This window comes from Dioscorea cayenensis, chromosome 19 (assembly GCF_009730915.1).
Source record: "Dioscorea cayenensis subsp. rotundata cultivar TDr96_F1 chromosome 19, TDr96_F1_v2_PseudoChromosome.rev07_lg8_w22 25.fasta, whole genome shotgun sequence".
Taxonomy (NCBI): Eukaryota; Viridiplantae; Streptophyta; class Magnoliopsida; order Dioscoreales; family Dioscoreaceae; genus Dioscorea; species Dioscorea cayenensis.
The window spans coordinates 33,322-60,441 of NC_052489.1; the positions used below are offsets into that span (position 1 = coordinate 33,322).

At 33.5% G+C, this 27,120-nt stretch overlaps 3 protein-coding genes across 3 annotated transcripts; 2 read left to right on the forward strand and 1 right to left on the reverse strand.

Moving 5' to 3' along the window:
- The first annotated feature begins 2,946 nt into the window (after nucleotides 1–2,946).
- On the forward strand, nucleotides 2,947–7,477 carry LOC120283735. Its single transcript, XM_039290460.1, has 5 exons — nucleotides 2,947–2,979; nucleotides 3,082–3,233; nucleotides 4,837–5,128; nucleotides 6,026–6,211; nucleotides 6,446–7,477. The coding sequence occupies exons 2-5, from the start codon at nucleotides 3,221–3,223 to the stop codon at nucleotides 6,462–6,464; spliced, it is 510 nt and encodes a 169-aa protein (XP_039146394.1). The 5' UTR covers nucleotides 2,947–2,979; nucleotides 3,082–3,220; the 3' UTR covers nucleotides 6,465–7,477.
- A 12,703-nt stretch (nucleotides 7,478–20,180) lies between these two features.
- LOC120283479 (pentatricopeptide repeat-containing protein At3g46790, chloroplastic-like) lies at nucleotides 20,181–22,813 on the forward strand. The gene is made up of 2 exons (XM_039290173.1): nucleotides 20,181–21,309; nucleotides 21,388–22,813. The coding sequence occupies exons 1-2, from the start codon at nucleotides 20,775–20,777 to the stop codon at nucleotides 22,713–22,715; spliced, it is 1,863 nt and encodes a 620-aa protein (XP_039146107.1). The 5' UTR covers nucleotides 20,181–20,774; the 3' UTR covers nucleotides 22,716–22,813.
- Nucleotides 22,814–23,762: 949 nt separating this feature from the next.
- LOC120283672 lies at nucleotides 23,763–25,679 on the reverse strand. The gene is made up of 2 exons (XM_039290385.1): nucleotides 25,392–25,679; nucleotides 23,763–24,102 (listed from the first exon to the last, which is right to left on the reverse strand). Exons 1-2 carry the CDS (start codon nucleotides 25,582–25,584, stop codon nucleotides 23,948–23,950), a joined length of 348 nt encoding a protein of 115 aa, XP_039146319.1. The 5' UTR covers nucleotides 25,585–25,679; the 3' UTR covers nucleotides 23,763–23,947.
- Nucleotides 25,680–27,120: the final 1,441 nt, after the last annotated feature.

The following is a 27,120-nucleotide window of genomic DNA, read 5'->3' on the forward strand; positions in this document are numbered from 1 at the left end:
ACAAAGCCAAGATAAAGAGAATGCCGACTTCCATTCAAAATGAATTATAACATCCATTATCTTAATACAGTCCAAGTTAGGGTTTAGAGTTTACAGGTTTAGTCAAGGATTAGCTTAAGTTAGGTTTATGTTCATGATTTTAGTCAGAGCTTTCTCACTATGAGCAACAACATTTTGGCTTTTGTGAATCACCGGGTCTAGTAGATTAATCATCCTTGTGGTGGAGCTAGGGTTTTCAAAGCTCATGGTCTACAATTATTGGAAGTAAATGATGGGAGATCATCAGGTGATTTTGTTATCTTATATGTTCTACGCTGCTATTTTCCTTAAGCCTGTTTCGCTCCCTGGTCACAACCGCACCTATTTTCAACCCGAATTTCCCATTTGTTGAATTCTCAAGTCTTTTCCACACCAGTCACCCATTCTCGCTTTGTTGCCATTGGCAACCTGCCGGTCGTCCTCTAGTGCATCCTAGATCTCAACCTTTTCTCTATCTTAAATCTCATCCCCTATCTTGCATCTTCAAGTCAATGCTTAATGGAGCTTTTAAACGGAATCATCTTAGATGTTCCTTTGCTGAAGGCCTTTATTGTCGTGTACGATAAAATGAAAGGTTTTTTTGTCTTTGTTGCAGGAAGTATCTCATTATGCTAAGTCCCTTTGTTGTACACATGGTATAATTCAGGTTTTTGAACTTTTAAACAAGCTTATTGCACCGAATATCTCTATTTGTCTTTTATGTTGAATGAAAGTTCATAGATTACTTCTAATTTTGACGCAGAAAACTGAAAACTACGCTTGACTTCCTAACAACTTCAGCTTTTGAGCAAATTTATTTCACAACGTATCTATATGTATCCCTCATGATGAATGAAAATACATAGGTTTGTTCTTATGTGATGCAGAATGGTTTATGCCTTTAGTGTTGTGCACCAAATATAGAATTTTTTTTTTTTAATTTGCTTTTGTGCCATAATAATATTAGAATGCACTAGAGGACTGGTGAGACTTAAGCCTCATAAAATGAGCAGAAGCTCAGGCAAAAAAAGGGCCTTTGATGTTCCAAAGCTTGAAGTACTAGTCCAAGACAAATCCCAAGTTGCAATTGCACATGAACTTAAGTGTTGGAAATAATGGACTAGGATAATAGTCCCACATCGAATAAAAACTAAAAGTGTAAGGGGCTTATATAGTTCAAGTCAGTCACACCAATAACCTTGAGGTTTTTGGTTCATTGGCCTCCATTTGAACTATCATATTTCAAACATTTAGCAAGGCCTACTAATACAAATCTAAAAAATCCAACAAATTCATATGACAATAGTCTTTCGAAATCTTCATTTATTATTATGCTAATCTTATCATTTGTTGAGTGATATTGGCTTGATCATCTCTGATGTGGAGCCATGTATCATTTGTTTAGTCCTTGATTCAGTAACAGTTGGTTCCATATTTTTCTATTATAATTGCATCTTCTTGATTTTAGTTTAAATTTTTATGGAAAAATGAATTAATATCCGTTCTCATGCTATAATTAGACTTGTTAGAAGTGCAAAATGATTTTTTATGCATGTTTTCATTCTTGAATTCCATAGTACTCAGATTCACTCGAATTAAGTTTTAATTTTTTTGACTTTCTGGTGTGAGGCATTGAGATATTTATGTTATTTTTGCATTGCTCTTGAGACATGCATTGGAGCTTGGGTACAAGCCTAAAGATGGTAGTAATGGTATTCTCGTCAACATTATTGTAGTCTTATTTGACTTCCTCTTGAAATCCATCCATTTTTGCTGGATAAAAAGTTTAAAAGAATTCAAAACAACCTAAGATATATTTTCTTGTTGATAGCTGAGTGATTGTGATTAGCAAGCCCTTTACGCTATAAGGGCGTTGATGTGTGATAGTCAGAATATTGTGACAACTAGTCAAGTTCACTACCCGTAATAACTTAATGTCAATCCTTGTTAGTCAATTCTTTCAATCCTTTGTAGAAATTCCTTTAATCCAACTTTAATTATGATTAAAATTAATCATGTTTTATTTCTATGGATGTCTGCGAAGCTAAAAACAAAACAACTAAAGTGGGCAGATGCAATCAGTGCTGCTAAACGCAGCCTATAGTTTCTAGAGTTCCGAGAGCGTGATTGTGGTGATACAACTACCAACAATAACGCGGCAAACACGTCGAAGTAATCATTGATGCCTTCAAGGAATAGAGATCCTTGGCCTCCTTGCTGTTGTCTTGGTCCTGTTGTCTATCTATGGCTGTCTCTCCTGTTTGTTTGTTGTGTTTTCCTTTTTTTTTTGTCAGTCCACTCATAGTGGATGTCTTTCTTTCTTTTTGCCTTTCACATCTTCCTTTCTCATCTCTTTGTTCTATTATGTTAGTTGTACTGTGTTTAGTATTGCTTATTTTTGGTTTAACAAAGTTGTAGTTTATAATAATAATAATAATAATAATAATAATAATAATAATAATAATAATTGCACACCTTACGCATGGTTATTATTGGGGAAAATGGCAGGTATTCCTGGTAAACTTATTTTGACTTCTATGTGGCATGAGTGGAACTACTGTTGATGCACATGATTAACCTGTGGCCTTATCATGCACGAGTAGGAATTGGATTTCTTATGATCCCATCTGTTGATATCTTCGTCATTGTTCTTTAGATTTTTTTGACCTATCTCAAAACCTTTATGATGTTCATATTTTGGTTCCATTTTCAAGATTTTACTTATGTAGTAATATTCTTGTTAATTATGCTTCGTTTGTTCTTATATTTCTACTGAGTATGTTGCTTAATTACATAAACAACATTGTTCAGATTTTTTTATAGTTTTTGAACAAGTCATGTTTTTGTTGAACTCCCCGCCAATTGATTTGAGTTTTCAAATTTTTTTGTTTTTGAAACTAATTCTTGTGTTCACATATTGTGTAGGTAAAATCTACCAATTATATGAAACAATCCATTTGAGTCATATTCAACATTTAAGAAACTTTCACTTACACCTAGCCTTCATAATTTTTCTACGTCGTTCACTTTTGTTTCCCGTCTCTGCTTTCCTTCTTGGATTAGGTTTTGCATCCAATTGCTGATTCTATCAAAACCAAAAGATCTGGGGAGTGTATTTCGACAACTTCCTCCGAAAACTGGTTGAAGTAGATGACGGAAACTATGGATCAACCACTATTCATGAGTTGATAGTACTTCAAGTATGAATGATAGTGGTATTGACTCATTCCATATTTGTATGTTTCCAAGGACCTCGTGTATACTTTTTTTTATTTACTACCATGGTTTGTTAAAGGAGGTTTAAGTTATTTCTTCTGTTTCTTGTTATTTATTAATTTTTTTAATTTTAATTTTAATTTTTTCCTTTAGGGCTTTGGAGTTCGTATCCTTTGATAAGTGTGGGTTTTTTTTTTTGTCTGTACGGTTCTTTTTCATTTTAACTTTATAGTTTACAGTTGTCATATTCTTTGATCTCATGAACTTCACTTGATCCAAGTTTAGTTTGTGGATGAATTGTTGCATATGTATATATATGTAGTATTATAGATTCCTAAGTTCTAGTTGCTCTACTAATCCCGAGGCACAGTCTCTATTTTAATGCTGATATTGATTTTACTTTGAATGAATACTTGAAGATTCTATCAAATAACTACTTGAAGATTCTACTTTTGTGTTCCTGAACGTGGTATTGATTTGTCATGTATTCAAGAATAAAAACACTAACTATATCTTATTGGTAGGCTCTCTCTCTCTCTGTGAGGTTGTTTTTTGTTTAATTTTGACATGTAAAAAATAAAAATAGAATTTCTATTTGGTTAATAATCTTAAGTTTTTCTTGCTTATAAATAAGGCACTCTATGGGTGTCAATAATTATGATTGTAACAATTAGGAATAAGTTGATAAGACAATTTGAATTAGACTCCTATTTGTTTAAACTTCCAACTAATTGTGATGAACCGTGGTCAAACAAATCTCTAAATGATTTGAGGACTTTAAATTTAAACTTTCAAAGCAATTTTTTTTTTTTTTCCATTTTATAATTATCTTAGTCTTATTTATTATTTTATTTTATTTATTTTTCTAGTATTTGGTGATTATATTAGTTTCACTTACTATTTTGTCCTTAGTCTAAATCTTTATAAGTACTTGTTTTAGTGGTTGTAAAAGGGGAACCAGTCAATTGAATACTTGTGTTCTTTTTTACTCCATTTTAAGTGTTAGTTTTTGGAGTGGAATTGGGATCCGCTGCTTCAGTTTGTGTTTTTGAAAAAGTTTTGTTTTATTTTACGGATACACTAGGTTGACTCGAAAGGTTATATCAGTAGAAGATGAATAATTACTTGTTACAAGTACTATGTAAGTTATCCACATTTTGGGTCTCGGTAATGAACTAATGCTTTTGGAAACAAGGGGCTTAAGATGAAATTGCTTTTTCATCTTTCTCTTTTGTTCACCATAGTAATGTATTTTTGATTTGGTCTTTACTTTGCCTTGACCACCATGTTTTGAAGCTACTTTGCCGACACAAAGGTCATGTATGCCAATACTTTTCTTAAGTTATGCCATCTTTATGATTGCTTGCCCTAGCATGTGTATTAGCCCTGTGAAATTGCTTCTAAACTGTGGATTTCTGCCATATTCTATTTTAATGATGATACTTTGACAAAATAGGAGGCTGTTGCACCATGAACTGCAATAAAAATTCTCTATTCATGTAATTTGGCCTTTAGACTTGTTTATTGCAGCTAGTCTTCACAGTTGTTCTGCTAATGCTTTGTCAAAATGTGAGATGTGAATCTTGAAGCTCTTTCTTGCAGGGAATCTAGTAAATCCGAGAGCAAGTCAAAAAAAGGAAGGAATTCTCTTAACCCGTAACCTTTGTTTTTCTTTCTTTTTTATTTATCACATCTCCGCTCAAATCTTATGTTGGAACTGTAGGGTGGCCTCAAATTCTCACATAGTCAACCGCATCAAAGACTTTGCGACTAGATTAAACCCTCACCTCATCTGCTTGGTAGAAACCAAAGCTGACTCTTCTAGGATGCAACTTTTGCAAAATTTTCCAAAAGAAATGGGAATGGGCTGCCAACACTGTGTCAAGTCTCTCAGGTGGTATCATCATTCTCTGGAACATAAATATTGGCTTTGTCACTCCTATTATGGGTGTCAAAACCACTCTCCATCTTGTTATTTCTTCTGTTTCGTTCTCTTGGATTTTTACTATCATTTATAACTCTCAACGTATTTTTGACCAAAATTTTCTTTAGAATTCTTTATTGGTTTTTTCCTCGCTCAACTTTCCTTGGCTCTTAGCCGGAGACTTTAGTGCCATTATCTCCGGCACAGAACACAAAGGTGGTGTATTTCAAAACTATTCCTCTAAATCTTGAAATTTCCCTCAGTCTATCTCTCAAAATCAACTTCTCGATTTAGGGTTTACTAGTTTTGTCTTTACTTGGTGTAACGGTCAAAACCTCTTTTCTCGCAGATGGGCTCTTCTTGACTGTTTTCTCACTAATGTCAGTTGGACGAATGGTTTTGTTTCTTATGTTAATCATCATCTTTCTTGTTCTAATTTGTGTGTTAAACTCTTTAAGTCATGATCCATTGTATTGATTATTAGTGGTTCTATGTTATGCGTTCCTATTCTTGATTAGGGTTTTGTTTGTATATCTAGATCTTGATTACAACCTTGATCCATTCTCTCAAGGTGTATAGCCAAGGGGTACTAGACATTGTTCCTGTTTGTAGGGTTTGTTGGCTCAACCAATATTGATTTAACATGCATGGACTATGAATATCAATTCTGTCAAGAAGGGTTGTATAAAACAGGCATTAGATATAGTTTTTGTTTTCAGGGTTTGGAGCACCTATAGCTTTGATTATGTTTGTTGATTGCAAGGGTTCTAACTTAGCCCCTGTAGCTCATGTTTTATATATTTTATTACTGCATGCCTTTTGAAGAACTTTGTATATTGGGTTATATCATCTAAAAGTCAACTGTAGAAAACTCCAAGAATCAAGCGAGACGAGGACAAATATTGAAGAGCCTTGTATCCGAATAGGGAAGGAGAAGGTGGGGTTCAATAATCGAGAAAAAGGGAGACAAATTGGAATAATTTCAGAAGAATTAACGAAAGTTGGTGGACTCCTAAATCTGTTATCTTCAAGCCCTGCTAGGGCAATCGAATGGTATGATTTATCTCAGTAATTCAATATTCAGTGCCCTAGACCTTCTATTCCATTCCTTGATTTTCCTTATTTTTCTACTTTGATTTGTGGGCCATGCTGCTGTCTTCTTTCATTTCCTACTTAGCATGCTTATCTAGATCTATTGGGCAAAGTTTACAAAAATTGATGAAGATTTAGGATTTATTTATTTTTGTGTAAAACCTATATTGTTTTATGCCAATTTGCTATATGTAGGTCTCATGTGCTTGATTAGAAGTAATATCCAGTTCCATGGAGTGTTCCTTTACAGCTGGAGTCAATTATTCAGTGATGCTATATCTATGACATGATGCTCTCTAACATATGTTCATGCTACGTACATTATGCAACAAAAGGAAAAATGATATTTTAGGAAACCAAAACAAGTATTGTAATTCTTGCTCATATGTATGTCTTTAGGCTTGTTTATTTAATGATTCATCAAACATTGCTCAAAAGTTCCTCCATTGTTCTTCTGATATGATTCATCCAGTTGTAAAAGATGGGTTGCTTAGGCTCGCTTGCTACCTTTTCCAAGCAAGCTAGCAGTTGACTAGCTTTGATTGTGGCCTAACCTGTAATTAGGATAGAATCACCATCAAGTTGATTTAGCATATTTTTATGTTGCTACAACATGTTCAATGATTGATTGACCCCAACTTTTTTGATTCATGAACCCATTTGAATCATAATTCAGTGAATTCACCTTATAAGTCTCTGATACTTCCCCAAGCCATTCTCAGTCACCAGGAGCTTCACCATTGGCTGCAATAGTCACCATCTTCCCTCACCGAATTTGGCCTCATTTTCCCCTGTTAGCAGCCCTAGATGGCCCCACCCATAGGAACACTTCAATATCTTCCTGTTAAGGTTCAGTGTTGCCATTATATGGTGAAATTTGCGGCCTTTGATTTTTTTTTTTAAATTAAGAAAACCTTATTGTTTTTATGCCTTAAGAATTATGCTAATGATTTTCAACTCTTGCTTTGTTTCTAACTTTATAAATCGATCCTTGAAAAATGAGAAATAGTTTATTTTTGGACTCATATATTTTCATAATAACCATAATATGGTCCATAGATCCATTAGAAGCTGGGGGCTATGCATGACTCATAGGTCTTTATCGATTCTTTGTGTGACTTATACAAAAGGGAATTTTGAACATAGGTTTATGATTGAAAATTTTAGAAGTTCTATCTATCAATCTTGTCATCAAGTTGAGCATTATTTGTACTATATAAGCTCAAAGTAATGAAGAGATATAGATTTAGATTTTCTTTTCGAAGAACTACATTATATTATGTGGCTTGAAAACAGAGAAGCTTGCCAATCGGGCTAGATAAATGTCCATGTGATTAAATTACATAATAGGGGTGTACACATTATATTCTAGTCTCCGTTTGAAAAATGTATCTTATAATCATCTCTCAAACCTTCCTCATTACAATTATCAGTCATAAACCATCTAATCCACATTATTGTTATATTTCTTTCTTTGCACAGAAAACTAAAATTATGTCTTTGTGGTTTTTTTGTGTTATTGAGTTTCACCATCTTTTTGCTAATTCTACCTTTTGTATTTGTATTTTATTTTAGTTGGTAATTATTCTAAGATACAAGACTGCTTATTTGTGTGCTCAAAGTTTTTAAACCCCAAGTATGCAAAATTGAATTTTGTATTTATGGTTGTTTTTTAAAAAAACAAAAAATAAAATGTCATCATGTTTTTGTATCCCTTTAGTTGATCATTCAAGTTTAGTCTCCTAGAATATTAATGAACTAATTGGTTTTCTCTAGTAAGTTTGATTTATGCTGCATATTGTTTATAAAAAATCGCAAATTTATAAAAATTAATAAGTCTAAGGAACATTCTTTACTTCCACATCATTACTTGAATGTAGTATAGGACAGGAGTTTGATTTGTGTGTGTGGGAAGACTATCTCAAGCATGCACTTGATTTCCTCTCCCCGGTTCTTAATTCAGATTTAAGGTTATACTGATTGAGGAATTTTGGTTTGGGCCTTAGAAATTATTGTTATACTGGTTTAGGGATTAAGGTTTTGGGAATTTTAGTTTATACTAATTTAGGTTTTGGCCTTTGGTTTTAAAGTTATATTCGATTAGGAACCAGGCTTGTGGCTTAAATTTTATGGATATATTGATTTGGGAATGATGTTTAAAGTTAGACTTTTGTTAGGATAAGAAAAAGGTTTACAGAGACGTTCATTGTAGCTGGATTTTCTAGATATCGTCATTAACTTAATCATTGTTCTCAAGTCAATGTGTAAAATCAGTCATTTTTCCTGTGTTTTACATTAGAAGAGTTAATAATTTAGTAGCCACGCTAATTAACTTGTGACCTGCACAGATGGGGTAGAAGCCACAAATAATTCAACTACGTAGTCAATTTAAATAAAAGACTTATTGAGTCGGGTTCTATTGCACAACCGCAAGCGCACGGTTTTGCTAAGTAGTAAATAAGTATTGATCCCACGAGGACCAAGTATGATTACCAATCTATTGCAACAAGGGGTTATCTAGACAATAAAAAGGGTGGGAATTGGGTACAACAAGAAGCAGGAAATAAAACACAATCAAGGCTGCAGAAACACAGGGCTGTGGATTACACTTCAGGTTAAAATTGACTTAGGTTTGGGAACCCACCACAAGGTGTAACATGAATAATGTGTTGGATCTAGACTAGATTTGGGTAGATCTCTTGAAGGGCATTAATCCTAAGCTACTTGTCACTCTCTTTCAAGAGGTAACAAGTTAGGTCTTGGTAGGGCCATCTCCTACTTTCGTGGTAGATAAACTTTTTCAAAACCTGAATAAGCATGGTGATTAAGCAAAATACCCTCAAGTATTACCTTTCAGTAAGTTCAGGGTGATTAATGAGGTTCCAAGACCCAGGTTATCCTTTCAGTTAACCTAGATCTCTAAGGTAGGCAAGTATGCTTTCACAATTACAAGCTATGTACTCAAATCAGAAATCAACTCAAGAAATCTACCTTTAAGCATAAAATATCCATACAAAATGTATCAACACATCAAACAAATACCACCTTGGGTTAATCCCAAACCTAAGAAGAGTTCTACACACACATTGTCTCAGTTACAAAGTGAAAATAGGAAGAACAAGAGTATGCCAGACACATCACAACAGGGCTTAGAAGACTCCCTATAATGGCTACAAGGATCCGATCTTCAGTCTCTCAGCCCTTCTCTTCTTCTTCAGCTTCTTTTCAGCCTTCAGAACTTCCTTTCTTTTTTCAGCCGCCACCCTTTTTGTCCCTGCTTTCTCCTACCCTAAAGCCCATTTTCTGGTCCTTTTATAGCCAAAGGTGGAAGCTGGGCCCCAGTCACTTTACAGATCACAAGTACTTGTCGCAGACCACAGATAGGTTGTGTTTCTTCCCAGTCTCCAGGGTTTCTTAACCAATTCTTGCTTTCTGAAATCAAAACAACTAGAGAGAGTAGTTTGTAAAAAAGAAAAGGGTAATCACTATGAAAACTAGGAAATATGCATGATATTTAGCTAAATGCATGAGATAACAATGAAATTTGTATGTGCAACAGGTTCCAGATGTGCTATTTGTTTAAATATAATCAATTTAAACTTCTTCTAGCGCTAATATAATTTTACTAGTTTTACTTAAACACAACATGTGCTACTAGTTTGTAATGTTATGTTGCTTAATCAAAACTCATTTCTAGATTGTGTTACAATCTATATGAATCGAATTTTGAAAGCCAATCATCCCATTTCCTCTAAATTTCATATTTTTATAATCATGTTGTGGTTGTAATGATTTTCCATTGTCAATTTAGGTCTATTTAGATATCGTCATTAACGTAATCATTGTTCTCAAGTCAATGTGTAAAACCAGCCATTTTTCCTGTGTTTTCCATTAGAAGAGTTAATAATTTAGTAGCCACGCTAATTAACTTGTGACCTGCACAGATGGGGTAGAAGCCACAAACAATTCAACTACGTAGTCAATTTAAATAAAAGACTTATGAGGTCGGGTTCCAGATGTGTTATTTGTTTAAATATAATCAATTTAAACTTCTTCTAGCGCTAATACAATTTTACAGGTTTTACTTAAACACAACATGTGCTACTAGTTTGTAAGGTTATGTTGCTTAATCAAAACTCATTTCTAGATTGTGTTACAATCTAGATTAATCGAATTTTGAAAGCCTATCATCCAATTTCCTCTGGATTTCATATTTTTATAATCAGTTGGAAGTTGGTTTGACATGCTAGTAGAGATGCGCAATTATTTGATTGAATTTTTTGGCTTTCCTCTAGTCAAGTTTCTCGATGTAATGCCAATTGAATTTATGTGCTGCTTTATTTATATTTTATATTATGATATAGTTGTATTTATGATTGTTTATCGTTTTTTGATGTGCTTTTTCTAGAAGGTAATGTAATTGGAAGTGCTTGTCTTCTTTTTTTAACAATCATAGGTTCTTAGTTGATGTTCTAATATGATTCCACTTTTTTATTCAAACGATATTTGGAAATCAATGATGCCATTTCCTGAGATCCTCTATGTTTAAATTTTGTGCATCTATTACTTGCCACTCAACTACGTGATGTTTTTTTTTGTGGTTAGGGTCCAGTAATTTTTTGTTAGTTGCATCAAATATTAATCTAGTTGCATCTATTACGTTGACTAGTTCCTTTTCAACTTAGCATATGCGTGGTACCTTGCAAATCCAGTGATTTCTAAGAAACTATTTTTAGAAACATCACATATGGCTTGTTTACTCAAATGATCCTCTGCAAGTGTTGTATAGCAAATGCGAAATTTCATCAATAATTTGATGTACAACATAAACAATTGAAGCGAATAAATTAGTTCTTTCACAAGTGCTAGAAATGCTTGATTAGGATATGAACATGATGTTTAACTTTCAACATTTTTTTCTTGGGGTTTTCATTAATTGTAGGTCTTTTTTGCTTAATGTAATTACTAAGTAAATGCATTCTAAACCTAAGATAGATGTACGAACGTGGAACCTTTTTCAGCTTTTACTAAATGTGTAGAAGAAAATAAATTTATTATCTGCTATTGATATGGTAAGTTCTATCATTGACCTGTTACATTTCCTATATCCATGTTCTGAAATGAAAGGATCGATTGTTTTAAGACTCACTTGCATGTATGATTTTCTTGTCTTGGAATTACTGTAGCAATATCTTGCTTGTTCTATAGTTGGTGTGCGTGTGTGTGCGTTCACTCATACATATATGTTCATATTGATTACTCTATTATTGTTAAGCAAGATAAGTACTCTTTTTGCACATGTTACATGCTTTGTTTAAAGTTCTAAATAACAAAATGTTGCATCTAGTTTGTTATATTATGCGTTGTGCTCTAGAATCTTTGATCTCAAAATTTCTTGCCATGTTGTATTTAAGGTTTGAAATAACAAAATTTTGGTTCTCACTTGTTATATTATGCTTTATGATCTAGATTTTTTTTTATTTTAAAATTTCTTGACATTTTGATAGATCATGTTTCAGTAGGGTCATGCATATGCTTTTTATGTTCATTGTACTTGGATTATCATTATGTGCATTCCAAATTGTGAAAGCTAGACGCACTTGTGATAGTCTTCCTCAAGGTACCACACTGCAAGTGTGAATATATTCTTCGTTTTGTACTTAAATAAGTGTTTTTTTGCATTTGTTGTCTTCAATTTCTCATTGGCTCTTAGATGTTTGAGGGGATTTACGATCTTATGATTTTTAGGAATGGTTTGCTTGCCCTAATGATCAATTGGTCCAATTCACAAGCAATGATGTTCTTTAGGGTATTATAGGACAAGTATGACTTTTTTCTTAGATTTGTATTTGCGTGAGAGGTGTTGCTTTTTCCATCATATGTTGTCTTAAATGTTTACTTATCTCATAGGGCAAGATTTTATAATGTCATGATTTTTTCAAGTCGATCCTTGTCTGTTGCCTAATTGCTTCTCTAATTGACTAGCTAAAGGTTTTGAACCATACTATAGTATCTTAACTCAGATTTGTATTCTCTTTTTTGTTAGATTCTAATTGTTATCAAAATTTATTTTTTCCATAGCTTGTGCTACTAGCAAGCTTGCCGTAACGTGATTATTTTTTGGATGGTAGAAAGCATGGTATTTTTCATGCCTCTTGAATCTACACTCATTGTCTTTGATTAAATAAGCAAAATGTTGAACTTCATTTTCATCTAAGTGGAAATTTTTCTTTCTCAAATGTTTCTAATTTGATAAACCTACCTGGAATTGTTTGTTTTTTGTTGAATTTTGCTATATTTAAATCCACTAATGTTCAAACTTAAAACATGGATGTTATAAATATTTCATGGGAATGTCATATTTCTTTAGTGTTCATTGAAGAAAACTTGCACTTTGATATTAGGTAATTTTATCTCAGAAGTGAAAATTATATTAGCCAATCTTGGCTGAAGCAATAAAAACTAATTCATCTTCTTTGTTGGTCTTAATTTAAGTTGTGATCAACTTTATATGTGCCATTTCATATTTTTAGTGACCTGATGTAACAAGAGATTCTTGTACTACTGGTTTAATCCATTGTAACACCAAACATACTATATTTTCTTTTATATTATGCCATGGTGGGCTACTACATCATATGCATCTTAGGTATGCTTGAAACTTGATCCCACTTTGTGTGTTTATTTCATAATATATGTGGTACGAACAATGTTTCTCCATTTAAAGCTAAGTGGAATTTATTTTGTTTTCTTTATTTATTTTTGGTTCAAGTATTTCTACTTTGATAAAACTATATGGTATTGTTTGTGCTTTTGTTGAGTTTTACTATATTTAGGCTACTAATGTTCAAACTTGGATGATATAGATATTTCACGGAAATGGCATGCTTCTAATTTGTTCATTGAAGAAGACTTGCACTTTGATATTAGGCAATTTTATCTCAAAAATGAAAATAATATTTGCCAACTTAACTGAAACATTGAAAACTAACTTATCTCCTATGCTGAATTTTAATGTAAGTTGTGACCCAACCCTATATGTGTCTCTGTTACTTGAGTCATTTATGCCGTTTCATATTTCTAGTGACCTCATTTGACAAAAGATTCTTGGGCTACTGGTTTTGTCTATTGTAATAGCAAACATACTATATTTTCTTTAGTGTGGTAGCTTCTGTAGCATCTCAAGGTATGCTTGAAACTCGATTATACGTGGTGTATTTATTCATAATATATGTACTACTAACATGGTATCTCTATTATAATGCCTGTGTTTTAATCTTTATGATCATTAAAAGGATTATTTCTCCTAATATTTGACATTCTTTAGACTGAGGTTTCTTTCATTATCTTAGATGGATATTAAAGTTTAGCTTTTTCAAATGCATCATAAACAATTTTTTTAGCAGTTGCAATGTTGCAAGGGGATTTACAAATAAAATTATTGGTCATATTTCTTTTAAATTCGCATAAATGTTGATTCTAGTTAAGGTTGCTATTTTTGCAAAAATGCAAATTATAGTTTAGTGCGTCCTTGTTTTTATTATCTTCATGTGAGATTTTCTTTATCAATGCATGTTAAAGTTCAGAACATAATTTTTCAAGTGCTATTATGATTTATTTAACAAGCTATTTTTGTTTTCATACCCTTACAAATTAAACAATTTCAAGTAAACTTCTATTTGAAATTTTGTAGTTTGCAACTGAAATTCTTTTTACATTATTGTTGGTTAGATCTATGCCAAACCAATAATTCACAATATCTCAGTGAATCTTGGACAAGCTTTATTACATATTAGATTCTTCTTTTCTTGTTTTGAAGTAAATTAAATAAATAAGTCTTTTGGGATCAATCAAAGCCCAATGCCAGCTAGATAGATGAAGACTGAACAAAGAATTCAGCCCTCTTTCTTTGTTATGCCAAACAGCAATAGCTTACCAAAAAATTCTTGCCTATGGTTTTAGTTTCAATAGATCTTTACCGGGCATCAACTTTTCAAATCAGAGGTATGTTAGTATAATTCCTTGTGTATTTTTGAGCATTGATGATGGTTTTTTGAACTTGGATCTAACTTTGAATGACTTGCTTTTTTAAAATGTCATCACTGTGGTGTAAAACTTAATGCTTAAATCTAAAAGTAGTGAAAACTAAACCAACAGTGGTCAGGATGGAGAAATTATTCTCAATCCATCTGGACCTGCCGTTTCAATTGAGTTCATAATAAGGGCGAACACATTATATACTATTACTCTCTTTTAAGCCTTTCTCGTTATAATCATCATAGTCACAATATGCCAATACACTATTATGGTTATATTTTTGTGAGAAAACTAAAAAAATTTTCTTTGTATTTCCATTTTATTAAGTTTCACCATCTTTAACAAATTCTTCCTTTTTTTTTTATTTTGTATTTGTGCCTTTTGTTTTAGCTGGTTATATAAGATACATGACCGCAAGCTCTCAAAGCTTGCAAATCCCATGGAATTGAACTTTGTATTCATGGTTTTTTCGCAAGAAAAGTTTGAAGATCTTTATGTTTTTATACCCCCTGAGTAAAAACTGTTTAGATTTAATTTCCTCGATCTATACCTGTGAATTAAACTTTTTAGTCAATTTGATGTATGTTGCTCACTATATATAGACCTTATAAGTTTATAAATTAAGATCCCAAATATCATGTCTTGCTTCCAAATCATCACTAAAAGTAGTAGAGGATGGTGTTTAGGTTTCATGTGTGTAAGAGAGATGATATCAGTTTTTCCTTTGATTCCTCTTCTCTCTGTAAGATAGGACCTTAGAAAGAGAATGAATCTCAGATCTGTGCTTGATTTCCTTTCCTCTATCTAAAATTTTGGTTTTGGTGTTGTACTGGTTTTGGTGTTCACATTGGGATGCATGCTATAATTGTCTTGTCTTTCATTTTTGTTAAGATGTGCATCCCATGTTTATGTTGTGTAGTCCAATAATCATGATGCATGCAATCGTCACACAGGGCAGTCTTGCGTTATGATTAGACCCATACATGAATTTTGTATATGGACAAGTGATGCACTTGCTTCCTAATTCTTTGTGCATTCGTGCCATGAGCATTTTATGGTCATTGTGTGGTGTTCAGTAACTATAGTACAGGTGATTATCACATCCATATGATTAGAAATCCACATTTATTTAATAGAAACACAACATGATTGTTTTGGTACTTGTGTTAGTTGCATCAGGCTTCCTTGTGTTATGTTTTACTACAAATTATTTGGTTCAGTCTTTCAGGATGAATTTGCTACAAGAGAGAATGCCACTTTAAATCACGCTGGAAAAGGTCGTTAGACTTCAAGCTTATGGTTGACTTGTCACGTTTAGAAACCTTTTTCTCCTTTAAACAAGTCAAACAAGCTTCATTCAATCTTTGAGTTGATAAAGCCCTCAGTTGTGATGGTTTCCCCATATTCTTCTTTAAAAAATTTTGGCCAACAATGCGTAATGATCTCAAAAAATTGTGTGATGACTCTTATATTGCAAAGACCAACTTAACAAGAATTAACTAGGCATGTATTTTGGGAAAGAGGAGTGGGGCGAACCCACTTAAGACCCAGGGACGTGCACAAGCCTCGGTGAAATAAATGGGGATAGGGCCGCGCTCACGTGGGCGCTGGAACCACCCATACACAACCACTATTCACAACTCCCAAAAATGTGCCCTCAGCCGAGAATCGAACTCTCACCACTCGGTGAGAGCTCTATCGGCGACCCGTGTACCAATAGACCCAAAGGTCGTTGGCAAACTAGGCATGTATTGCTCTAATACCAATAGTGAAAGCTTCTGAATTCCCCTAAGGTTTTAGGCCAATCTCCAAATTATTTAAAGATTTTGGCCTAAAGACTCAGAAAGATACTGGACCCCTTAATTGATATTTTCTCAATCAGGATTTATAAAGCGTTGTTGCATCTCAAACAACATAGATACTGGGCTCCTTAATTGATATCTTCTCTGGATTCATAATGGGTTGTTGCATCTCAAATGACATTGTTACTACTAATGAGCTAATTTACAGCTCTCAGAAAACAAAGGATCCTTGTAAACATGATCAAAGTAAACTTCACTAAAACCTTTGATATAGCGAATTGGGACTTCCGATTGGAGTAGTTGTCAGCGCAAGGCTTCGTACCCAGCTAGATAGATTAGATTAAATTGATTCTTTATAGCTTTAAGGCCTCTGTTCTTATAAATGGCTCCTCATGTGGCTACATTAGATATCGGCTCATTCTTAAACAAGGCGATTATCTCTCACCCCTCTTGTTTGTGCTTGTCATGTATATGCTAATTTCATGTCCACACATGACATTTCCTCTAGGATCCTATACGGTGTTCCATTGGTGGCGAAATGATAAAATTTGTCATCATTAGTATGTGGATGACCTATCATTTTGTTTGTCGGAGGTGGAGAATATATTAGAATAATAATGCTCATAATGTATCTATTCAAGGGTATTTTGGGGTTGACAATTAACTGTCACAAACATGTTTGTATTTCTTTAGATGTGAGCGTATGTCGGAACCATCTCTTACTAAGACGTTTAATTGCACCAATCAGTACGTTGGCTCTTACCTACATCAATGCCTTCATCTTTAGGAGACAACCCAATCTGCGAGACTTGGAAAAACTTATTTTAGCATCAAATCTAGGCTCTCTTCTTGGAAATCTAAACTTCTTGAGCTTGCCCTTGTGAATGTAGTGCTCACATCTATTCTGATATATTGGATGTTTATTTTTAAACTCCCTTATGGGTAGCAAAGTTATTCTATTTAAGTTACACCTGATGTTGATAGGACCGGGTGTTAGCTAGCCAGTTACAGAAGCCTTTGCAAACCCAAGAACTAGGGAGAGTTAGGAATTCTAAACATTTACAAATTGAACTTCACCTTCCTAGGAAAGTGATGGTAGAAGACCATAATTGGGGTGAGCTAATGTGGCTGTAATGTCGTCTAGTTTACTAGTTTGGAATTGGCAAATTTGGAATTATTTCAGTCAATTATATATATATATATATATATATATATTTGCTGCAAATGTTTTTTAAACAATCTTCCCCTTTTAAGGACTGCATCATCACTTCTGAAGCGAAAAGAATCAAATTGAAGTTGGTTAGCATAGTAAAGCATGGTTTGGGGTTTTTGAGATCCTAAGATATAGAGGCAGGAGATCTTGAAAAGACCATTGTTTGCAAGTGCCACTAGGGATTTATTTTATTTTATTATTATTATTATTATTATTATTATTATTATTATTATTATTATTATATATAAGGAATGTGGATTAACCATTACACTGGGAAAAGATTGTCATATCTTTGTGGCCATTTTGTGGTGTTTTTTTTTTTGTAGTAGAGTCGTAGCTTTCCTCTCCTGTGTATTTACTTTTTGTGTTGTTTTAAATTTTGCGTGAAAATCTTATACTATTAATCTAGTGAACCATTGAGATTTCAATTGCCATTCGTCTGAAAATATGAACAAGGGGAGAATCAATATTTGAAATGAAACATCTGAAAGGCTGTGTTTCTGTCCAGTGATGTCATCATCTAGCTGTTAGTATCCTATAATTTTTCACATAATTTGATTCTTTAGTAGATGGGTTGTATGTTAATAACAAGTGAAATTGGCATATATCTCTCTATGAAATTATATTATTCGTACACCTCATCAAATATCTATATACGTGTATATATGTCAAATGAAATTATTTTAAGTACGTAGACAAAGTAATATTGTTTGGATGCAGCCCCTACAATGAACATTTGAACTGAGGCAGGGCCCTAGTTTCTGAGTTTTTTATGATATTTTCACTGAATTTTTATAGCCTTTGATTTAAGGGTGTTAGTAAATACTAAATAGACATCCGAAGGAAATATAGGTTTTTAATATGGATAAATTACAGTTTTATTGAAAAACAAAGGACACAAGGAGTTTTCTCACTAGAAATGAGGTACACAAAACAAAAGAAGATAAAAGCAGGAAAATAAACAACAACTAGACTAGTGAAGAATTGGCAACACAGGCCGGCCCAACATATCTGATGGAGTATCCTACTTTTGCACTAAGTTATGGTTTGAATCGCCCGTTTGGTTTGAGATTCTTCCGTTTAAAAAATTGAGGGAGCGCTAAACCGGTTTGGTTTTGTTTGTTAATAATAGAGATTTGTTTAATTGTTTAGTAATAACAAAAAAAATTGAGTAAATACTACTATATGAATTAGCTGTATTATATCCTCATGAATATACAAAGGCTTCGATAAATATCAATGATATGAGACAAAAGGACTGACAGGACTAAAATACATGTTTATTCTCTGCTATAGTGAGTCTCGCTTATGCTTATTTTGAAGGTATCTAGTACGTAAATAATTTGTTCATATATGATATATATTATTGAAATAGTTAGGATATAATTTGATTACCAATCTCTAAGGTATTGTTAATTTTTGTATGGTATTTTTAGTCTTTTTTAAAATAGCATTGATTTTATTGTCAGGTAGTCAGGTTATTAAGGATAATGCAAATATTAATATTTCATGGATGATCGTAACATTTAATTCAATTCGAAACCAAGGAACAAGAAGAGGATCAAGAGGAATGAACCCATGAGCTTCACCCCTAACAACTAAGCTACAATTTATTTTTAATAAATTAATATATATATATATATATTATAATTGTTGGACATCGGTTTCTTAAACACTAACTTTCGATTCAATGAGAATATCAACATAAATAGAAAGCTCAACTTTCTTAAATGGTGGCAGAGTAATAAATTCTCATGCACGTTATTTGTGTGAGTTGCAAAAAATAAGGTTTGATTTCATTCATGGTCACATGTATTTTTCATTAATTTTAGCTGTGGTCACAAAAAAAAAAATTTAACATGAAAATCACTTAATTTTTTTTTATTGCGTATATGTCTAGGCAGACATGTGATACAACAAGTTCCTAATTCTAGCCACAAAGCTGTAACGCAAGTTTGCATAGATGATTGATAATGATTTTTCATGGTTGGATGGATGATATTTACTTATTTATCTTTCATTTTTTTGGAGTGGTTATTTTTATTATATACATATTGATGTTTAGAGTTTTGAATGGCTCAATTATATTGGATGTTCATGTTTTGACATACTAATATGGTTTCTTTGTAGCATGTGTTACAATTTTTTTATATTAAACATGTATTTTTGTGGCGTACTCATTGATATATGGAAAAAAAACTACTGTATAAACAACCACCTTATTAGAAAACGTTCCATTTTATTTGTTATATTTTTATTTGAATTCTTCAACCAAACTATGCATAATATACGTAAATATTACTTATTGTAATTAGATTAAATTAACTATATTAATAATACAATAAGCACAACAACAACCATCCCTGGAAGTAGAGGTGGGCAAAATTGGATCTGGTTTTTTGGATCGAAAAAAACTCGATCTGTATTTGACCCAATTTAAATGAATATTTGGTTTAAACTGAATCGGATATCCAATTTCCATATCCAAATTTAAGTTTATCGACCATATGAATTTTTTAATATATAATATCACATTAAAAATTAATATAACAAATTTATAATTTACAAAAAAAACTAAAATTTTATATTATATTCTCTACACAAAAATAATAAAAAGTTTTATCAACCCTAAGCAATACAAAAGAAAATCAAATATTTCTAGAAATATTAAATATCTTATTAATAATAAGGCTAGAGAAAAGATGGGCGGATGAGGACTAGAAGAGAGAAATTAAGAGAAAAATAAATATATTTTAAAGGGACTGATTAATGTATAGGATGTTTTTTTTAATTTATTCATATATATTCATATATATTATGAATTTGGTTTTAAGTTTTTAACCCATATAAAATTTATATACTGAAAACCAAATCGGATTCCAATACTAGTTTTCATCTAAAAACTTTGGATCGAGTTTCCAATTCTTTTTTAGTTTAGATACCCGCAGATCTAAGAATCGGATAGTGGATCAAATCATGAGATCAAGGTTTTTATTTTTGCTCACCCATATCTGGGAGTTTGAAACTGAAGCCAAGACTATTGCAGACCTCAATGGTGACATGGTAACGAATAGATAAGTGAGTAATTACAACAATCCAAAATAAGAGAATTGTATGAATTTTAATTTCTGTTATACTAAAAAAAGTTACGTGGACAACCTTATGATTCAATAGGTAAATGAATTAATGTAACATTCATTTGTTTAATGTTATCTAAAATTATTTTATGTCATCTCGAAATCTTTTGATTTTGTAGTAATTGTTTTAATTTTTTTTTTAATTAAATTTTTAAAAAGTATTTAGTGATTTTTCTTTTTATTTATTTATTAAAAGAACACATTATTGGAGAGTGGTTGGTACCCATGACACAAAACCATTTTTATTTTAATCAATTCAACCATGAATTAATCCACCAATAATCAGATTATTACAGGTAGCTCAAAGAAACATAACGAAATTCAGGTACGTGAGAATGGTATTCTTGAAACAACCGACAAAAGAACAAGAGCTCTCTTCCCTCCTGCAAACCCTCCATGAGCATCATCCGCTCCATCCTCGCCACTACGCCCCCATCTTTCAGCTCCTCACCCGCTTCCGTGGCTCCCTCTCCCAGGCCAAGCAGCTCCACGCACACCTCACGCTCCGCGGCCTCCGCCCCGATGCCTTCCTCGCTGCAAAGATGGTTGCTTTGTACTCCAGCTCCCGCGACCGACGAACCGCTACTCTTCTATCTCGCCAAGTTCCATGTCCCTCTACCCTTCTCTTCAACGCCCTCATTCGCGGCCACTCCCTCTTTGCCTCCCCCTTAGAGACCCTGGACGTCTTCCGTCAAATGCAATCACACGGGCTTCCGCCCGACCACTTCAGCTTCCCCTTCGCCCTCAAGTGCTGCGCTGAGCTGCAGTTTCTTCCCCTTGGACAGTCCCTCCACTCCCAGTGCCTGCGCTTCGGCCTCGAGAAAGATGTCTACGTCGGGAGCTCTTTGGTTAACATGTACGCTAAATGCGGTGAGCTTCTCTTTGCCCATCATCTGTTTGACGCTATGCTTGTGAGAGATATTTCGTCTTGGAACGCTCTGATCACAGGATACATGAAGTTTGGTGCCGTAGAGATGGCGAAGGAGTTGTTTGATGATATGCCTAAAAGAAATATTGTTACTTGGACCGCTATGATCTCGGGTTACTCTCAAAACGGGATGGCTGACAGTGCATTGAGCTTGTTTGAAGATATGAAAAGGGAAGGCTCTCAGGTGCAGCCCAATTGGGTCACAATTGTCAGTGTGCTGCCTGCATGCGCACATTCAGCTGCTCTGGAGCAAGGACAACGGATACATGATTATGCCACTGCCATGGGAATGGATGCACATCCAACAGTTCGGATTGCACTTGTGACCATGTATGCCAAGTGTGGCAACCTTGTGGCTGCTCGCAGATGTTTCACTAGCATACTTGGGGAGGACGACAACAACAGCAAGAATGATTTGGTTCCCTGGAACGCTATGATTGCCGCATACGCATCCCATGGGCTTGGAGCTGAAGCTGCCACACTATTTGAAGACATGATAAAGACTGGTGTTAGGCCCGATTCAGTCACGTTCACGAGTTTGCTATCAGGATGCAGCCATTCAGGTTTGGTAGAAGATGGATTGAAGTATTTTGATTCCATGAGGACAGTGTACTCTGTGGAGCCTCAAGCTGAGCATTATGCTTGTGTCGTGGACCTCCTGGGCAGGGCGGGTCGCTTGGATGAAGCTGTTGGGATTATTGAAAGGATGAATGTTGTTGAAGTGGGTCCAAGTGTTTGGGGTTCACTCCTCTCAGCTTGCCGGACTTTCCGGAACTTGGAGTATGGGGAGATGGCAGCCAATAGGTTGTTTGTTTTAGAACCCGAGAATAGCGGCAATTATGTTCTGCTTTGTAATATATATGCTGATTTTGGAAAGTGGGAGGAAGTCAAGAAATTAAGATCTCTTCTCAAGGAGAGGGGGATACGAAAGAGCCCTGGTTGCAGCTGGACAGAGATCAATGGAAAAATCCACGCATTCTTTGAGGGGGACAAGTCTCATCCACAATCAAGACAGATACAAATATTATTGGAAGATTTGGACAAGAAAATGAAGGCTGCCGGATACGTGCCGGATACTAGATATGTGTTGCATGATATCAGTGAGGAGGAGAAGGAATGTAGTCTGAAGACCCACAGTGAGAAACTGGCGATTGCCTTCGGCCTTCTCAATGCTTCACCTGGGACAGTTAGAGTCTTGAGAGTGACCAAAAACCTTCGCATATGTGGAGATTGCCATATGTTTGCTAAATTCATCTCTAACATCTATTCGCAAGAAATCATAATTAGAGATGTTAACCGCTTCCATCATTTCAAAACTGGTACGTGCTCATGTGGAGACCATTGGTGACCACAATAAAGGGCAGTTGTCACAGCACTAGTTTTTAATCTGGAAGAATACTTGTGTAATTATTTGTTATTCCAAAACATCAAAGTACATTTTGCATATGAACACAAATTATCGACAACATGACAACTCATCAATGCCCCTCTACTCGATTTTTTTTTTTAGAATTTAGGATTAGAATTTAAGAGAGTTTAGAGTTAGGATTTAAGATTTACATAGTGTTTGGATTTAGAAGTTGAAGGGAAAGTAGGGGGGAGAGAAAGTGAGGGAAAGTAAAAGATGGGTTCAACCCTCGTTTGGATAACAAATTTTATGGAGAGAAAAGAAATGAGATTTCTCTAATAAACCTTGTTTGGTTTGGGAAGAAAAAAAAAATGAAAGGATATATAATAATATGATTTATTAATTATACCCTTATTATTAAATAAAAAATTACACATTTCTCTTTAAACACATAGATTATGAATATCTCAAATAAATTCACATATTTTTAAAAAAATTTTAAAAAATAGAATTATATTAAGATAAATTATTCTAAAGATGAATTGAGAATTAAAAAAACATAACATAAACAAACAAACAAAAAAAAAATAAACAAAAAAAAAAACACATAAAAAACAAAAATTTGTTATGAGAGTCATGTGAATACGGATTAAAATAAAATTAAATTAAAAAAATGAAAAAAAAAAACTTATAAAGTGGTGTTATGTAATTAATTTTAAAAAATAAAAGTAATAAGGTCTTTTACTAAGCTCTCCCCCAGCACCCCAAATCGAGGGGCCAGGAAAAGAGAGATCTCAGAGGGTCAAAATTAACCCTTCCCTTCGTTAAATTAAAAATATCAATCCAAACAAAAGAAAGACCGACTCTAACCCTCCAAAACCCCCTCAATCCAAACATAGCATAAGGACTGATATAACTAAATTAAAAAAATATAAAAAAATAAAAAAATCATAATTTAAAATAAAAAATTATAAAAATAAATTTAGAAAAATAGATGAACATTTAAGGGAATTATGCCTTTATTTTATGTTTCTTGTAGAAAACTGCTAAAGCATAAGTCTGATAATTACTACCATTAGAAAATTTGATGTTTCAACCAACACAAATCAAACCAAAATTCAAAATTTCAAGGTCAAGAGGTAATACAAATATGGCGTGCATGCACCATTGAATGGATAAAAAACCAAAACTACTCAGAACTCCAAATAAAACTCATTCCTAATTTCTTTTGCTCATTTCCTCCTGAGATTGATTTTACTTTTGCCTCGCCGCTTGCCTTTCTTCAGCTTTAATTTCCTTTTTGACTTTTTCCCAATCCCACCTGCAGGCTTCAAGAATGACTTAGTATCGTCACTGTGTGAACCTCCTCCAGCGGCCATTTCCACATCTGTTCAAGGACAAGATAGTCTGGTTTAATCAGCTAAAATGTAACAATTACATTTGAGGATAATATCACATGTCTGATGGGGGAAAAAATCAAACATAGCTCAACAAGGAGAAGGATTTTCTGCAGATTACTTTGTTGCAAAAACCAGTCCAATGAAGTCTTTATATGAAACTGTAGGAAAAGGCCAGCGCAACCTTAATTTAATTTACAGTTAGACTGCAATCAATGAAATCTGATGTTGGCACATAAAAGTTAGTAGCTATAGCTTGAAAAAATTGGTCTTCGATTGTCTGATTTGTTTACAAATAAATAAATAAAGATAATGAGAAAAAAGATTAGTTTCATTCAAGAATATAGCACAAAACACAGCTTTAAAAAGGGAAAGAAGTCTTGGGTCCAATCATGCATGAGCTAGAAACATTGAAACGATGTATAAGAGTGCAGTCAGGTTCAACATTACCGAATAAAATGAAGTGAAAAAAAAGGGATAAATTCTAAGTCTGATCACAGACATATAAAACATAAGGCAGATCATGTTTAATGTTACAAACTTTTGTCATGTAAAATACAATTAAGAGTCAGAGGCATGCTTTTGTGAATGGGAGAACTTCCAAAACCACCAATTGCATTTGCACCAACACCAAACTTTAAGGAACCTTAGGGAAAAATATCAGCATTGATCATCCAAAATCAATCATTCTGGTGTTCTAAAGGCTAAAGTTGTTTCAGCTTTTTTAATCTATAACAAGCAGCCAAGTCCTAGCGCTAGTGATAAAAATTTCATTTATGATCCAAGAATAGTTTTCCAGCATACACATACAAATCATCCAATAATTTTAATCAAGTTATCTATTTGAAAGAAGCAGTTGCTATATCTATGGGATCCACAAGAACAATGACTTTGATAAGAATCTAGAGCTTTTATGAAATCCGAGGTCTAAACATCCCCCAAATAGAGACACCAAAAGAGTGAAATTGTCCTCTGCTAATATAAAAAGCCATAGCAGTCACAATTGAAGCTCAGACAAACGTATGGTTCAAGAGCATAATGAAGAACATCAAATAAACTAAATATAATAATTTCATTGTGTTTAAAATTAGTCATCTTAGTCCAAGTAATGAAATAAGATTTATCACAACAAAGGAATCACTAGCTATGATCCATCCAAATTCCAATATAGAGCAAATAAAACTAAATAACACCGACAAACTAAGATGAAGCATTTATCAATATAAATTTTTGAAAGCTGATAACGAGGGTAAGAAAGGTAGCTAGAAAGAAAGCTCACCCATGGATATGGGAGTAGAGGCCACGGAAGGGGTTTCATCTTTGCGGGTGCGGACTTGAAGCTTGGGAGCGGCGAGGGCGGCCTCCTGCGCAGCAAGCTTGGCAGCATCCTTGTTCTCGTAGAAAGGTTCAGCTATCTCCCTCCTCAGAGTCCTCAGCCTCTTCTTCTTTTTCGATCTTAGAGACTTTGCCATCCCTGATCCCCTCTCGCTCTGTCTGCGGCGCTAGGGTTTTCTACGAGGCCAAGCGAGGTGCGAGTGTGAGAACAAGCTAACCCACAATCCTCATAACTCATAAGTCAATACATACCCTACGAAAATTGTGAAAATTATGAATAAACACCATTATTTTACGGACCCAAAAAAAAAAATTTATATATATATATAATTTTATAAACATAAATAAATCACTCTTTATTGAATTATTTATTATTTATTTATTTTGCATATAACCCACCCATTAATTAATTTTTTTAAGCTAATAAAACTCATGAACAATTAACCTTAGCGGCCAGACTGAGATCTCTGTTGTCTTTTGATGGACCTCTTCACCTCATATGTTGGTCGTCCATTATGTTTTTGTTTTTTGTGTTAAGGGTGCCTCACCCCTGTGATGCCCCACTTAATTTTATGTTTTGCTTATATTTGCTATCATCTTCTGTCTGTTGATCTTTTTTTTGTTTCTATGTTGTTGTGTTTGTTTATTCGTTTTTGTTTTTTCCTCCGTCTTTGTTTGTTCAATTTACTTTTTCTAATAAATCTATGGTTTTTCACTTTTTTTAAAAAAACTAACCTTGGTGGCTTGGCTTGTGGACCCTAAAGGAAGAGCAGATCACCAATTATCTTATATTATTGAAAACATTGATCATCGAGTAAACTTACAAATAAATGTATATATATATAAGAGCATCCAGCTATTGCCCATAGGCTCATAGCATTTCCTTTTTTTTAAGCACATTATATAGGGCTGCAAACAAATCGAGCCCAGCCAAACTAGGCCATGCTTAAGCTTAGCTCATCACTATTTTTTACTGAATCCAAGCCAAACTTGAGCCTACTTTAATCAAGTCCGAGTTGAACTCGAGCTTACTTCAACCAAGTTCAAATCAACGCCGAGCTTCATGAAATTCTGGGACTTTGGCTCATTAACTCAATTATTTTTTCATAAATAATATATTATTATTATTATTAAAAATATATTATTTTGAAAATATATTAAATTTTTTAAAATAACAATTATAAATTAATCTTTTCTTTTACTTAAATGTACACTAAAACGACGTGTAATATTTTTGTCACAGATTATTATTAATGATCCCATAGAAAACTGTTTAATATTACTACAAAGAGTTCTATAAATGCTCTATATAAATGTGATTATTGATGATACTATAAACAATTTTTGTAATAATTCTTACAAATCAGCTTGTTAATAATAATATAAATGACCCTCTTAACTATTCTTATAAATGATCTTTTAATAATATTATAATTATGTTGTTTATGAGCTTTAAAAAATCAAGTTTGGTGGTATTCAAGCTCTCCACATTTACCTTATGAGCTTAGAAATTGCACTCAGGAATCATTCATTTAAAATAAACAAACTGAGGCAAGCCCTTAATGCGTCAAGCCTTCGAGCTTTCAACGAATTAGTTTATAGCCATACTTATATATATATATATATATTTAGTAGGCTCGTTTAGCGGGCTTGCAAGTAGACTCATTATCAAA

Excerpts from the sequence above, each read along its gene's own strand:
- LOC120283735 (XM_039290460.1), top strand. Across the intron at positions 5,129-6,025 it reads CACTGTGTCAAGTCTCTCAG|AAAACTCCAAGAATCAAGCG; the intron begins GTGGTATCATCA and ends AGTCAACTGTAG.
- LOC120283479 (XM_039290173.1), top strand. The coding sequence starts at position 20,775 with ATGGTATTCTTGAAACAACCGACAAAAGAACAAGAGCTCTCTTCCCTC. Across the intron at positions 21,310-21,387 it reads TAACATGTACGCTAAATGCG|GATACATGAAGTTTGGTGCC; the intron begins GTGAGCTTCTCT and ends CTCTGATCACAG.
- LOC120283672 (XM_039290385.1), bottom strand. The coding sequence starts at position 25,584 with ATGGCAAAGTCTCTAAGATCGAAAAAGAAGAAGAGGCTGAGGACTCTG. Across the intron at positions 24,103-25,391 it reads CTCTACTCCCATATCCATGG|ATGTGGAAATGGCCGCTGGA; the intron begins GTGAGCTTTCTT and ends GTCCTTGAACAG.